Genomic DNA, 13,772 nt, shown 5'->3' with positions numbered 1-13,772 from the left:
AGGACCGGTCGCACAAGGTGCTGCTGGCGCTGGTGATGCTCTTCCTCTTCGCGGTGATCGTGCTGCAGTACGTGTGCCCGGGCACCGAGTGCCAGCTGCTGCGGCTCCGCGCCCTCAGCCCCGCCGCCGCCGCGGACCCGTACCGCGCCGAGGACGAGACGCCGGCCCGCTTCGTGCCGCGCTTCAATTTCTCCGCCGGCGACCTGCTGCGGCGGGTGGACTTCAACATCAAGGGGGACGACCTCATCGTGTTCCTGCACATCCAGAAGACGGGCGGCACCACCTTCGGCCGCCACCTGGTCCGCAACATCCAGCTGGAGCAGCCGTGCGAGTGCCGCGCCGGGCAGAAGAAGTGCACCTGCCACCGGCCCGGCAAGCGCGAGACCTGGCTCTTCTCCCGCTTCTCCACGGGCTGGAGCTGCGGGCTGCACGCCGACTGGACCGAGCTCACCAACTGCGTGCCCGCCGTGGTGGACAGCAAGAAGGAGGTGCGGCTCCGGCCCTCCAGGTGAGGCGGCGGCGGCGGGCGGCCCGCGGTGCCCCCCCCCCCCGGGCTCCGTGTCCGGGTGCCCCTCCGGGGACTGCCCGTGTACACCCCCCCGCGGGGGCCCCTGAGCTCCGTGTCCGGGTGCCACCCCGGGAGCTGCCCGGTGCCCCCCCCCCCGGGGCCCCCGGGCTCCGTGTCCGGGTGCCCCCCCCCAGGAACCCCTCCCTCGGAGCCCTCCTCGATGCCCTCCGGGAGCCTTCGCCGCGGCCTCCCGGCTTCGTCGCGGGGCCCTCCGGAGCTTTCCGGTGCCCCCAGGCTCCGTGCCCGGGGTTCCCCCCGGGAGCCTTTCCCGCACCCCCCCCCGACCCCCCGGCGCCGTCTCCGGGTCCCTCTCCCGGGGGGCTCCCGGCTTCATCCCCCGGACTCGCCCGTGCGTCCCCCTGGTGCCGTCCCCAGGCCCCGGAGCCGTCGGTGGGGGGCCGAGCCGCAGCCCCCCAGCCCCGTGGGGAGCTGCCCGGCGGCTCCCTCCCTGCCCTGCCCCGCTCCGCTCCGGGGTCTGCGGCAGAGCCCGCCRGCTCGGGCCGGGCACCCCCCGGAGCCCCGGGGACCGCCGCGGTGCCAAGTGCCGGTCCTGGCACCTGCGGCCCTGCGGGCAGCACCGCCCCGGAGGCCCGGCAGGACGGGCGAGGAAACCCCTGCGCCGCCCGGATGCCCTCGTACCGGAGACGCCGGTCCGGCGCCGGCGGGCGCGCTGCGAGCACCGAGCCGCTGCCCAGCGCCCCGGGAGCGGGCGGGCGGCGGGCGAGGGCCAGCCCGAAGGGGCACCGGGGAGCGGAGCACGCGCTGCGGAGCCCGGCCCGGCCAGCGGCGCCTCGGCGGGGGAATCGTGCCGCAAGCGCGGTTTGCTTCGGACTGCTGAGCGAGACAAAACCCGCCGCCTCTCTCTGCTGCAAGTTAGATGTTTTAAATGATATCCCACAGGCTGTCGCAATTATAAAGACGTCTGTGAGCCGCTGRTGGAGAAAGTCCGGGAGTTACTGCGTCTGGTCGTTAGCAGCAATGAGCCTCTCGCGCAGTAATGTACAAAGAGGCCTGAATTGCCCCAGTGGCTCCGGAGGTCCTGAGCGTGTCTTCCACGTCGCTCGTGGAAGTGAGGGTCCTCAGCCTGCCTGAAACCTGCGCCTGAGCTTTTTTGTCTCTGGCAAATCCCCCTGTTGGGCTAAGGCACACGTGCGGTAGCCCCTGTGTACACCAGAAATAAACACTGTGTTTAGGAGTGTTTGTGAACCACGGTATTTTGCTACATCTGAAGTTTAGCTTATGCAAATGTTGGCCTTGCAGAGGTTACTCTTACGACTGAGTATTACCTGCAAATATTTGCGTTGTCCTTCAGCCCTAACCTTGTTTATTTTGGGTTTGCATTCTGAATTTTGGTGGCGCTGACTGCTCTTTTCATGCCGGTGCCTTCCACTGAAGTTGATACCCTAAACTGACTGTTGCTAGCTGTTGACTAAATGCCGTCCCTGCCTTTCAAAAGCCCAGCAGGCCGGTTCTCCTGAACAGCAAGGACCCGCTTGCTGCGCTCCCCGAGCTCTTTGATTACAGCAGACCTTCAGTTGTAACACACCGAGTAGCTTGTCCATGGCTATGCGTGCAGCTGTGCTACGTAGCAGAACGGCTCGGGGATTTTAGTGTCCTTTTGCATTACTTTGTTGAGAAATTAGAAACTAGGATATCACTCCTATTGTGCTGTTAGACTAATGGCAGGTCCCCTTACAATGAGGTACTGTTATATTTCATGCTATCTGAAGTCAAGTCTAAGCACAGATTCACTTGAAATACAATGCAATTTCTTTCTAGAATTTCTTTTATATAGTGTGACACTACACTGCCATCTAGTAGAAAAATGGTTAGCATCATTATCTTCCTGCACCCAAGATGAAGCTCTTCGTGAGACTTGGCTATTGTGAGTCTCGCTCTTTTGTTTTCCCTACTGCTTTAAAATTTAATTGTCTTATTTTTGTGACACTCCATTTGCAAATGTCAGGAAATAATTCCTTGCCCTCTGGGTCTATTAGCATCTGAGTTTCAGGCTTCTGAGCCTTCCAGGCTGCCTGTGTAGTTTGTTTTACCTGTCCTATAAATATGTTGTTTGTCAGCAGAAATGGAAATGCATAACATGCCCTCTGTTTTGCTGAATAGCTTCTAGTGATCTTTCTTTCTCTTCCCCCAGAGATGGGCCTGGGCTCCAGAGCTGTAGCTGTGAGGCACAGATTCTTGTCCCTTCCCCAAAGACAGGTCCGTCCATGCTCAGGGTTAGTCTTGCCCTCCGGGGGTAAGGGAGAGTCCTTGTCCTGGACCAACAACCTGAGGCAGAAGGGAACTCCAGGTCTTGGAAAAATGAGTTTTTGTCTGTGGCTTTTGGTTTTGTTTTTTTCCTGTTGGATTACTGAACCTGCTTTTCTTCTGTGTCAAGATGGAAGTGGTACATGCACCTGCCCAGGAGTTCAGAGCGGTGGTTCCTCGTCCAGCAAAGCCATGTAYGTCAGCATAACTGACTTTTGAGAGGTAGCTAGGCCTCATGATTTAGGATTGAAGCTAAGAGAGGGGGATGAAAGTGAAGCTGTGATGCTCTTGCATTGGGTAGAGGTCTATTCTCTAAAAGGCTTTGAAATGATGTTATATTTTTAATAACCTAATTGCACAGCTTGCTTAATAGCTATAGTTATTCTCCCAAATAATGTCTTGACAAGCAGTTATTTGGACTGCGACTTCTGAATGTTTAAAAATACGGAAAGAGAAGAGAGTTCTTAAACGAACAATAGTCCCTTCAAGTCTTCCCACCCATTGTAATATCTTGCATTTAATTTTATTTTGCATTCTTGATTTAGCAACGTTCAGCTGACAACTAGTTAATTAGCACCTATTCCTAGCGCCAGTAACAGACGCTAATCTAAGCACTTTTTGGACAGATAATAGCTTCCTTCAGAGCAGCGGTAGGTGCGGGCTGACAGCGTCTGAGTAGAGGAGCCTTGCTGGGCTGCCATAGCTTTGGGCAGGGCAGCCTGCCTGCACCGAGCTCCGCGGTGGGGAGGACCAACAGTCCTGGGCAGCATCGCTGGGCCGGCGCTGATGGAGGGAATGGTACAGCCTGGTCTCTGGGGTGCTGCAAGGCTGAGAGAAGGGGGAGCGACTTGGAGGAGTAAGGAGAGGGTGCAAGGCCAGGTCAGGGTGCATCATGGGGGCAAGGACGGGATTCGGTCAGGAGCAGATGGCTAGTAGTGTTTCCTCAAGTGAAGCTTGGCTCGACAAGGGTGGGAATAAATCTTGCATTTATAGTCACAGTGATTGAAAAGTGAAACCTACTGTAAGGGTGATTTGAATGACTTGGCAGCTGCGTAATGTGGTCTGTAGTTGCTGTATTCAGGCTGTCTAGCCTTGCCGGGGAATAGCCAAATGAGTGGTAGTTGTTCCAGCAAACTTTTTGGCTCGCACCTGTGTGTGGTTATTTTGCATGGAGATTTGTGCTGAGACGCACGGAGAGCCTGCTTGTCTTGAAGTTGATTAGACTGCTGACTAGCTGGGCCATTCACCAGAAACCTTTTGTTTTATGTAAAAGTCGAGCCTTGTTTTGGAGGTCCAGAGGATGCCCTGTCCTGGGTCCCTAAGGCTCCGCACTAGGTACAGAGCATTACCATGGTATGATCTAAAGGGATCAGCCTCAGGATTAAGTTGATGGAGAAAATAGTGGCCCAGAGCTTCAGGACTGTTGCTAGCTCAGCCTCTGCTCTTAGTCCTGTGTCTGTCCTTCCCCTGTTTTCTTYGGGAATGGCGGTGTTGAAGGATAGATTCCTGCACTGAAGCAGTAGAAATACTCAGGATGGCTGCTACAACATTTGCTGTTCTGGATTTAACACAACGGTACTTCCCTGTCTCTGAGCATGTAGGTCCCCAAAATTTGCTTGGCCATGTCTGTAATGGTGTTGTTGATGCCTGTGTGGTGGCAGCCAGGACCAGGAGGAGGCTGTGTGCTGCTGTGAAGCTGCCAGCGTGCTGATAGTGGGGCGCGTGGTCTAGTCTGGGACAAGACAGGACCCCTCTCATTAACAGCAACTCAGCCCTAACTGCAGCCGTGTTCCTAGAGCGAGTCTGTTGGTCGGTGCTGGCAGGGCTTAGCTGGAGAGAGGCAGTTTTTTCTGTTGCCTGCTGCCCTTCAAGGTGGGGTGGAGGTTCCCTCTGGGACAAAGTGGGCACACGCGTGGCAGCTGTGGCTCTGAGAGGGGAGCTACGCACCGAAGGGTGGTGTGCCAGCTGGAAAAGCAAGGACCATGTGGTGGGATGAGCCTTCTTTTGGCTGCTAGGATCCTAATTCCTGCCTGAAAATCTGGCCTGTGCTTCTTAATATGAAGCAAGTAGATAAATAGATCTCCCTGTCCTCCTTTGGGCCTTCATTGCCCTAGAGGAACATGAATCTCCATGTGTGAGGAGAGGGTTGTTTCCTGTGTGTTTAGGTTATKTATTTATGGGTCCATCTGGGGAGCATATTCTGCACATATCACATCCTGCTTGTCTCCTCTTCCACCAGTGCTGCCTGCTGCTGCCCTCCTCTGTGCCTGTCCTGGTTGGCTCTCCCTGCAGCTGGCTTTGCCTTCAGCCTTGTGCTCTTGTCTGGAGCACCCTTGGGACTGGTGACCACGTCTCCAGCGCTCTCCTCTGCAGCTGGAGCTACAGGGCCCACAGTTTTGCTCCTGTGTTTTAAGAGGCTGTGCCAAACAAAAGCAGGGTGGTGGTCCCTCTCAGCAGGTTGGGCTGCCTCCTGGAGCAGTGCCCTGCTGAGTGTCCATGCTGACCCTGTAGATAGGGAGGGAAGGGAGCAGCACCAGCACTGAGGCATCAGAAATCTCGGGAAAGGGAAGGAGGAAGGCGCAGGCACAGCTTATGCTGTGGGCACTCTGGATTTTCTGCTTGCGAAATTGGTGCAGTGGGCTGATCATGGTGGTGGAAAGAAGGAGGTTTGTCTCAGCAGCTTGGCATCAGTGGTGAGAAAGGAGAAATGTGCCATTTCTTAGCCATGAGTGACTGACTTGGGTCACTTGATTGATTGTAGAAGCCTCAAAGCTTTTGGCACGCCAAACTGAAGCAGCATCCAAAGCAACTGTGTGAGAGACCGTCGGAGAACTGAGATTTCACTCAGCTCCAGCTAATTATTATGGGAAGTATCTACCAAACTTGTCTATAGCAATAAATCCAATGGCACTATTGCAAGAAACAAAAGGGCTTGGGGCTAGACTGAAAAATGTAATGAGACATGGGAGCAGATACAGATACCTGCATTCTTAAGCAGTGGTGTCCTCACAGGGTGTGAGACGTGGCTGTGGGTAATGGTCAGGCWGTATTCACAGTCCCTTCTGGCCAACGTTAAAGGAAAGAGGTGTTGTCCTTTGAGAGGAGAATAAGCTTGCAGAGCTGCGTCTGGAGCCAGGAATTCTAAGACTGGAAGAAACTTTACACTGCTGGTGCAAACCTGTTGGATCAGGAATAGTGTTAGTAGCTACCGGATTTTGGGGAAGCTTGATGCTGACACCATGTTGTTGTGGTGCAGGGGCAAAAGCCCCTGGCAATGCCTAGATGTTCTTGTCTTGTCCTCAATGTTACTGTTAAGCTCTTTGAAGTTATATCTTGTGCATATCTGAAGAAGAGTTGCTTTGAAACTTTCTCCAGCAAACTGAAAGCGTTTATTGTGTGCGGCTCCTTTGGCTGACCAGATGAATCCCCATGCTGTTGCAAAGGTGGCCATTGCGTCTGCGTGTTTCATACGTTCTGCAGTCCACTGCAGTGTTGCCTGACTTCTTGCAAGCTGCCACACTGGCAGAGTCCCTGGAAGAAGGCAGTATAGGTGGAGCAAATATTGCCATCAGCCACAGGGTTAGCCGAGCTTGGTGTAAGATCCTCCTAGAATGGGATGTGTGTATGTGCGCGCATCCCTGGGTTTTCCTAACAAGCTGCCTCCCTGTCCTGTTGTGCTTGGAACCTATTGCATGGCAGGAAATCATGTAATGCTGCCAGAGAGACAAAAATTATTCTGGGGGTCTTGACTCCAAGGGAGAGGCCTGTTCAACAGCAGCCTTTACTGAACCAGCAAATCTGGTGCATTGCTGTGCCAAGGGAATGAGCTCCTTGTTGAGGACCTTGTTTCACTTGGGACTGTGCTAACCCAAGTGGAATCTGGGGAACAGTTAAGCACTGTAAATCAATACAATATCTCTTCTGCCACCCTGTGAGGGGTTTCGTGGAGTCCTAAGACTCTGAGGGTTGGGGTTGATAATCAAGGACAGCTTCCTTCCAGCTTCAGCAGGAGGTGGACAATTTGAAATCTCTAGATGCTGATGGCGCAGAAACCATTTCCAAGGATGCGCCTTCCAGCCTGGGAGCAGTAAACCTCTGCTCGCCGGAGTTAGTTGTGTGCCAGGGCTTGCTTCTTACTGCCGCTTTTGTTGTGCGGCCCACTGAGCTTTCTGTCTGCCCGGCGGCACTGCTCCATCTGCTTACTTTGTGAATTAGGTGCGATTTAGTGGTTATCGCTTATCTGCAATGTTTATGATTGAAAGGCTGAAAATGAGAGAAAGGCAAAACTGGAAGGAGGTGTATGCGTGTGCACACGGCTGCGAGGTGGGTGCTCAGGGCGTTTCATGCCTATGAAGCAAGGGTCTCCCTGCGGGGAAATCCCGTGTTGGTAGTTGCACGTTGGGATCCCCCAACGTGTCGCTGCCTCTTTGGGGGGAAGCGCCAGCCCACCTGCGCTAGCAAGGCTAACTCTTCTCTAGGAGGGGCAGGGAACAACCGAGCTAGAGGAGAGGTTTTAAGCGAGCAGATGTGGTGACCTGCAGTAACTTGGCCCCTGGCCAGAGCAGCAGAAGGGTGCATGCCTGCCCTTGAAATACTCATCGGTGAAACTCCCCGAGAAAAAAACTCTCTAACAGTTATGACACCAAGAAATAGCAGAGCATTTGCAGAGATGCCGTGAGGCCTGAGTGACTCCGTGCCGCTTCATTTATCAGTGGGATTTGCTAATGACCCTGCTCATTTTGGTTTGGTGGCTGCTGTGGCTGCAAGATAAGATACTGATAGCGCAATGAATATTACCGAGTGACCTGCTAATGCGTTTGCGGCAGCTGAATTTCCCTCTCTGTCTCCCGGTCAGATACGAGCTAGGCCTGACGCTGTGGAGTTCGAATCAGCGGGCCAGCCCGGCATGGCAGGGTATTATTTTCCTAAGTACAAGTAGTCCCTTTACATAATCCCGTTACAGGGCCTGACCTTGAAGATCTTGATTATATACTTTGCATTTTTAAAGTTTGGACCACACGACTTACAAAGGTCTCTGAATTGCTGTTGCTGGTTTTGCAGATAAAGCGGTGCACTTTGTCAAGGACCTCTTAAAGGGATTAAAAAAAATCATTTTCCATATTAGATCTCTTCAGTTCTCCTCTAAATCTTTAAAAAGTCCATTTGCACTATATTATTTAAAAGTGTATGTTTCCCACAGCCTTTTATTTTAAATTCTGAGAATTCTTGTACTTGGGTAAAGCAGAGACACTATGTATTGAAAAATAAATGCCAATTGTTGTAGTAGAGCTAGAAACAGGGCACACAGATGATTTCTTGTACTGTTTGTCCTATTTATTATCCAGGTTGGTCCTCCCTAAAGAACAGAGTAGGAATATGAACCCCAAGGCACAGTGCTGCTGTACTAGGACATGATTATTTTTTTTATTGAAAAGGTGCCTTTCTGTTTTTTGGGGGGTGGGGGGCTTTACAAATATTAAAATGAAACTATAAATACATGCTTTAGCTGTGTTAAAATAGACACAGATTCTGTAATTCATGTTCACAACTTTATAACCTTTGACACAGGTTATCGAATGTACTTTGAACTCAAGCATCGCCAATAGGTGATTTTTATTAACAGACATCTTTTAAGTTTAACAAGTTGAGCATCAGTTCTAAGGTATGTTAACTGAGATTAATTTGTCCCTCATTTATTTAATTTGAATTGTCAGGAATCATGTTCTGTGCTGATGTAAATGTCAGCAAAAAGGACTTATTAGTAGATTTGATTGCTTTTTAAATTTAACAAGCAGAGATGCACTGGCATGCCTAAGAGAATTGGTCTGTTTCTTGTGAACAGTTCAGTGCCTAATGAATCACTTCAATGTACTTTTCTGAAGGAAAGCAGAGCAATTTAAACGTGCAACGCATTGATTTACCTCAAATGGATTAGGCCTCTGTGTGCAATCCTTTGCATTAATTTACTTCCTCCACAACTGTAATAATAAAGACAGCATTTCAGTACAGTAACAGSCCAAATTAGCTCGCGTAGATCATTGCAACTTGCTAGAAAGTTAAATAATAATACGTGGCCAAAAGCTGAATGTGCGAGTGGATCTTTGCAAGATGACGTGGGTCTTTAGAAGTGCTGTCCTCGCGCCGGGCCGAAGGATATGTGCAGGGCTGGGAGCTGCGCCGCGGGGCCGAGCGCTCCCTCCCGGCCGCGCGGGACGGCAGCCCGCCGTGCCTGGTGGAGGGGCCGATGGCCTCGTGCAAGCACGGATTGAGTCGAGGCTGTATAAAGAGGAGAAATAAGCGTTTCCAAGGTGCTGATGGTTTCTTGACCTTTTTATGAAAAAAGAAATAAAACGGGTGTAATTTGGTGCAACTTTAATAGGTTTTCGGCATGGCTGAAGTCTGTTCTTTAAAATGACTGAGGAAACGGTACAAAAATCTGTGACTCCGATAGGTTTGAGCACATTTTTATTGCTGTAGTAACTTCTTTCCTCCCTATTCTCCCCCACCCCGTAACATCCAATCTGTTATGCAGTTCGGCTAACTGCATCCTTGCTAGCGCAGCCAGAGGCCAGAATGCAAAACTCTGGATAATTCCTTATTTAACCACTTAGCTGCAGAAATGGCGTCGCTGCTTTGTTCCACTCCGTGGGGATTACTGCGGCTAAGTAGCCTGCGCGACTTTCTGGAGTTACCCTTGTACGCTTTTTACATACTTGAGAGGATTAATTCCCCCTCCGCCCCTTCCCCAAACTGCTAATTCTTATTGCTGGGCAACTGTCTGCTGAGATGCAAAACCATGGAGCGTCTCCAGACGCCGCCTTCCTCCCTTGCGGGCTCCGTTCCTCGCTCCCAGCTGGAGGCTGGGAAGTCCTGCCGGAGCTGGGAGGTGCGRGGCGGCCTTTCGGGATGGGAGGGCTGGGGAGGCACCGTCCCGCRCCCTGCCTGGCCCCTGCGCGGGGGGCAGCTTTGGAGAGCTGGCACCGGAGACGGAGCGCGGATTATCGCTCGTGATTGATTTGCTGATGCTGGCAGTTGCACAGCCTGTTCTGAGACTAATAGGGCAGCGCAGAATTATTCAGGCATTATTGAAATGAATCATATTTGTGATGAGTAATAAGTAGCAGACTTTGGTATTTATGAATAATTAACACAGTAAAGTTTTTCTTAAACAGACATGAAGAAATGATTTAATTTTTACTGTGAACGCTCTGTAAAATTAATGAAAGATAATTGCGTTTGCTAATGTGAGACGAAGAAGCCAAAGCAATGTAATTTTTTTGTATCTAAGTTCATATTGCTGATATAAACAGTGAATGCATAATTCCTTCAATGTGTTTTTGCTGGTTGAGACCTGTGTTTCACATCCAGTGTTTTGTTTGTTGAAATAAGTCTATTGGTAAACACTATCTCACTGTTGCTATTTCCATATACTCACGTATCTCTGGGTGGTTAGTGTATATATGCATATAATGAGATAATGTTTTTGAACGAGTGGTAATTAGAATTAGCTTTTTTCCTCTTTCCCCGTTCCAGCCTTGTTCATCAGCTATTCCTGCTTTTAAAGACAGAATCCATTTAAGATATTCCTTGTATACGGCTTTGAGTGAAATCTCCATTAAATTAATCTTGAAAAAAATCATTAGTGTTTAGAGACCTATATGTCATAAGATCCATTAGGGGTGAGACTCAAATCACGTTATGTCTTGGTTTTCAGCAGCTTATCCAGCTCTGAAGGAGCCAAACTTTTGATGTGATATAACTAAATATATGCAGCTATGGGAGAGATAATCTTGCAGCATTAAACGATTTTGTGCATCTCAATAAAAGCATGAAGAAGACAATGCCTTTCATGAGATCCTTTGTAGCAAATGCTCCTAATTTTCCATAATCAAAAGGACTGTGAAGTTTTGATGCTCTTAGAGGTCCAAGTAGCTGGAAGATCAACTCTTCCTTTATTTCATTTTATGTTGGGTAAATTAAAACATTGCCAGGCTCCCTCAGATGTAGACAGCAGTGGGACTCCTCTGCTATTTGAACTGTGGGATCCTTCAGCARACACCCGAATTAAGTGAGCAAAACACTCCTGGGGATTGATTATTTTCTCCAAGCTTACTTGTGTTCAGAGTAAAGCAACTGCTATAATCCCCTATTAAGAAAAATGGTGTTTTTCTGCTCAAAGCTAGAAAACTTGTTTTTAACATAGTTTCTCTTCTAGGGAAATTGAGAAGAGAGAGTTCTTGAACAGATCTGGATACAGTTAATTTAGTCTGTGAAATATCCAAAACTTCAAAGCTTAAGAAACTGATATTTGGGTGAACATACTGAAAATGTTGTCTTCCGTTTTCTTCCTCTTGCTACCTGTTCACCTATGGGGAAGCTATTCCCTGCAGTAATCCCAGGTTATTCTGATGCTTGCGTCCTGCCCGAGGAAAAACTACCAGGTAATAACTTTCTACCTTCAGCAGCAGCTCACCCGTCTCGTATGGAAGAAACCGCAGGAGTCGTCCTCCCATGGCAGTCGTTGCCCGCCGATGACTTTATCAGGGCTGGGAGTGGGTGGAGGCATCTGCCTGTGTGATGCTCCCCGAAGAGTGACAAGCTTCATTCCTTCTTTAACTGCTTTCGCCAACTGTAGGCAGGGAGGAAGAGGTCTGCGTGGCTTTTGTGTTTCGAGAAGCTGTTTGTTTTTCAGTGGGGGTGTTGGATTTAATCAGTATAGTGGTTGTGCAAAAAAAAAAAGACAGAAGCGCTCAAGGAAATGTCAGACGCAACAGGATGYGTCTGCCTGATGATAGCCGAGTGACTTGCAAAAATATAAATGGCATAAATTAGGCTTTAACTCTTTTGCTTCGAGTGTGCTGCAAGCCAGTCGCTGATGAGACAGGAAGCTTTTGTGTTGGCATGGTTCCCCTGTTACATTTCTTTCTTTTCTTTCCTATACGTCTTTAGCTGAAAACTTCGATTGGATTTTTGGGATTCTGCAATTCCCAATAACTTCAGGCCAATAAAATAAGCAATAGGGTTCTGACTGACAAATACAACTGACTTGAAGGTCAGTTGTTTGGCTTTTTTGGGGGTACTGATGGGGTCTGTCATCTTGTCTCTGGTCTGCGTGGGAGAAACATGGTGGACAAACATGCGCCTGGGATTTGAGGAGGCAGGACTTTACACCTGGCTCTGTCCCTGAGCTGGGAGGAGTCCTGTTACTGTCACTGAGCCTGTCCTCCGCCTCTGCCTAGCTTATCCATTGAATCCAGCTCTTGGCAGCAGGATATCTTTGTGTATATGTAGCATGAAGGTTAGTTGACTTCCTGGCCTGAATGCATGTAACAGCTCTTCTTAGGTAGAGGCATTTTGTAAATATTTTTAAGGGTTTAATTTGAATTCAGAGAAGGGGTGGTTGTTTTTGATACAAAACTTATGTCCTGTATTGACAGGTGACTCCAGCCTGCCGTGTGGCATCCCCTGTGCAGGTGTCTTGTGGAGAGCCACTGGGCTGGTTCCCTTCCCAGGAAGGGAAGAGGAGAGCTCCCCGACGTATAGCTTCCTGCGCGTGGTCACTCTGTGCAGTGCTTTCACACCAGTGCTCTTGCAGGATCTGCTAGTGTTCACCCGCTTTCATGGATGAAGCCATCTTGGACTTCACAGTCAGTGGAAGGAAGGAACTTGGGAAGATAAGTCAGGTACAGTTGTCCTGAAGTGTTTCCTGGTGCACTGGTTCATAGGAAAGCATAGGGAGAAATATGAGGATCTGCTCTCACTCCTAAAAAGGACACTTTTGGTTGTGTAACACTAGGTGTCCTGCCCACAGTCACACCACTACGACATTGCTGCCCTGCATTAAACCTTTGCATTGTCTGCTTAAAACAGGCAACTGTTATGACCGCATCTGCTCAGAGCAGAAAGGATTAGGCTGTGAGAAGGCAGTGTTACAGACCTAAGAGATGCTCTAATTGCTTCTTTACCTCTCCAGAACATTGTTAAGTTTGCAGAACCATCGTAAAGAGCCATTTAAACCAGTCCTGGTTCTGGAATAGACCAGATATGCCTCAGGTGATCTTGTCGTCTTGAGTAAAGCTGATGCCTTTTGTAAAGCAAAGTTATGAACTCCTTTTCTTCCTGTTTCCAGAGGAGAGGGAAGGCAGAAAGAGCAAATGGAAAGAGCAGTCACACCTGCAGCTGCTTCTCCCAAGATGTTACAGGCTCACTTTCTGTTGTGCTAGTAGCATTTTGGATGTTTGTGATATTTTAAGTTGGAATATGAGCACTGCCAATATTTTATGGAAAGGGGGAAGCTTTCACCATGAGTTACATTTAAGGGATAGTGTTGAGGTTCAGTTAGTGTGTAATACCTGCTGGATTTCAGAGAGTGCAGCTTGCTGGCACTGATACAGGACAGCTGAAGAACAGGGCTATAGCCAGGGAGGAATTTTAACTGGGGAATAGTTCTGCATGCTGTCTTCTCACCCAGTGTTTTGCAGGATATTCGCCATGCTGCCGTGTGCAAGAAGAAATTCCAGTTTTGTTAGAAATAGTCACCAGAAGATGTCATGCAGGAAATGCATGAACACTGCCCTGCGATTGGGTTACTGAGCTCTTTTGATGCTTGCAAGGGCAAAAGCACATGAGTAACTACTTGTCTGTGAGCTTGGCTAGGTGTGCTGGACCTGGGGTTTGGTACAGTACAGCTTTTGGAAGAGTCTGCCCTAAACTGGCTTTATTTGTTTATTTGTTTATTGGGACACTTAATTGAAGGCATGTAACTGAGGGCAGTGCTGATATTTCTGGAGTAGGCATTGGAGGGAGGTTGTGCATCACTGGGTTTAAGATGCCCACGAAATATATCTTGTCAAGCCTGAACACTCTGCTGTGAATGTAAGTACTTAAATGTGTTGCTTAAGCATATACTTCAAGTGCCTAAATATACTGCTAAGCGCTG

General features: G+C 49.5%; 1 protein-coding gene across 1 annotated transcript in view; it reads left to right on the top strand.

Annotated features, from left to right (window-relative positions):
• Positions 1 to 6: 6 nt before the first annotated feature.
• HS6ST2 (heparan sulfate 6-O-sulfotransferase 2) overlaps positions 7 to 13,772 on the top strand; it is a 140,214-nt gene continuing 126,448 nt past the window's right edge. The window contains exon 1 of the mRNA XM_026082728.1: positions 7 to 508. Within this exon, the coding sequence (XP_025938513.1) occupies positions 36 to 508 (473 nt within the window). The 5' untranslated portion in view covers positions 7 to 35. The remainder of the gene's footprint in view (positions 509 to 13,772) is intronic.

The sequence above is a fragment of the Apteryx rowi genome, unplaced genomic scaffold, assembly GCF_003343035.1.
Source record: "Apteryx rowi isolate R43461 unplaced genomic scaffold, aptRow1 scaffold_59, whole genome shotgun sequence".
NCBI lineage: Eukaryota > Metazoa > Chordata > Aves > Apterygiformes > Apterygidae > Apteryx > Apteryx rowi.
Note: the sequence above shows the minus strand (reverse complement) of the source record. Positions and strands in the feature narration are given on the sequence as shown.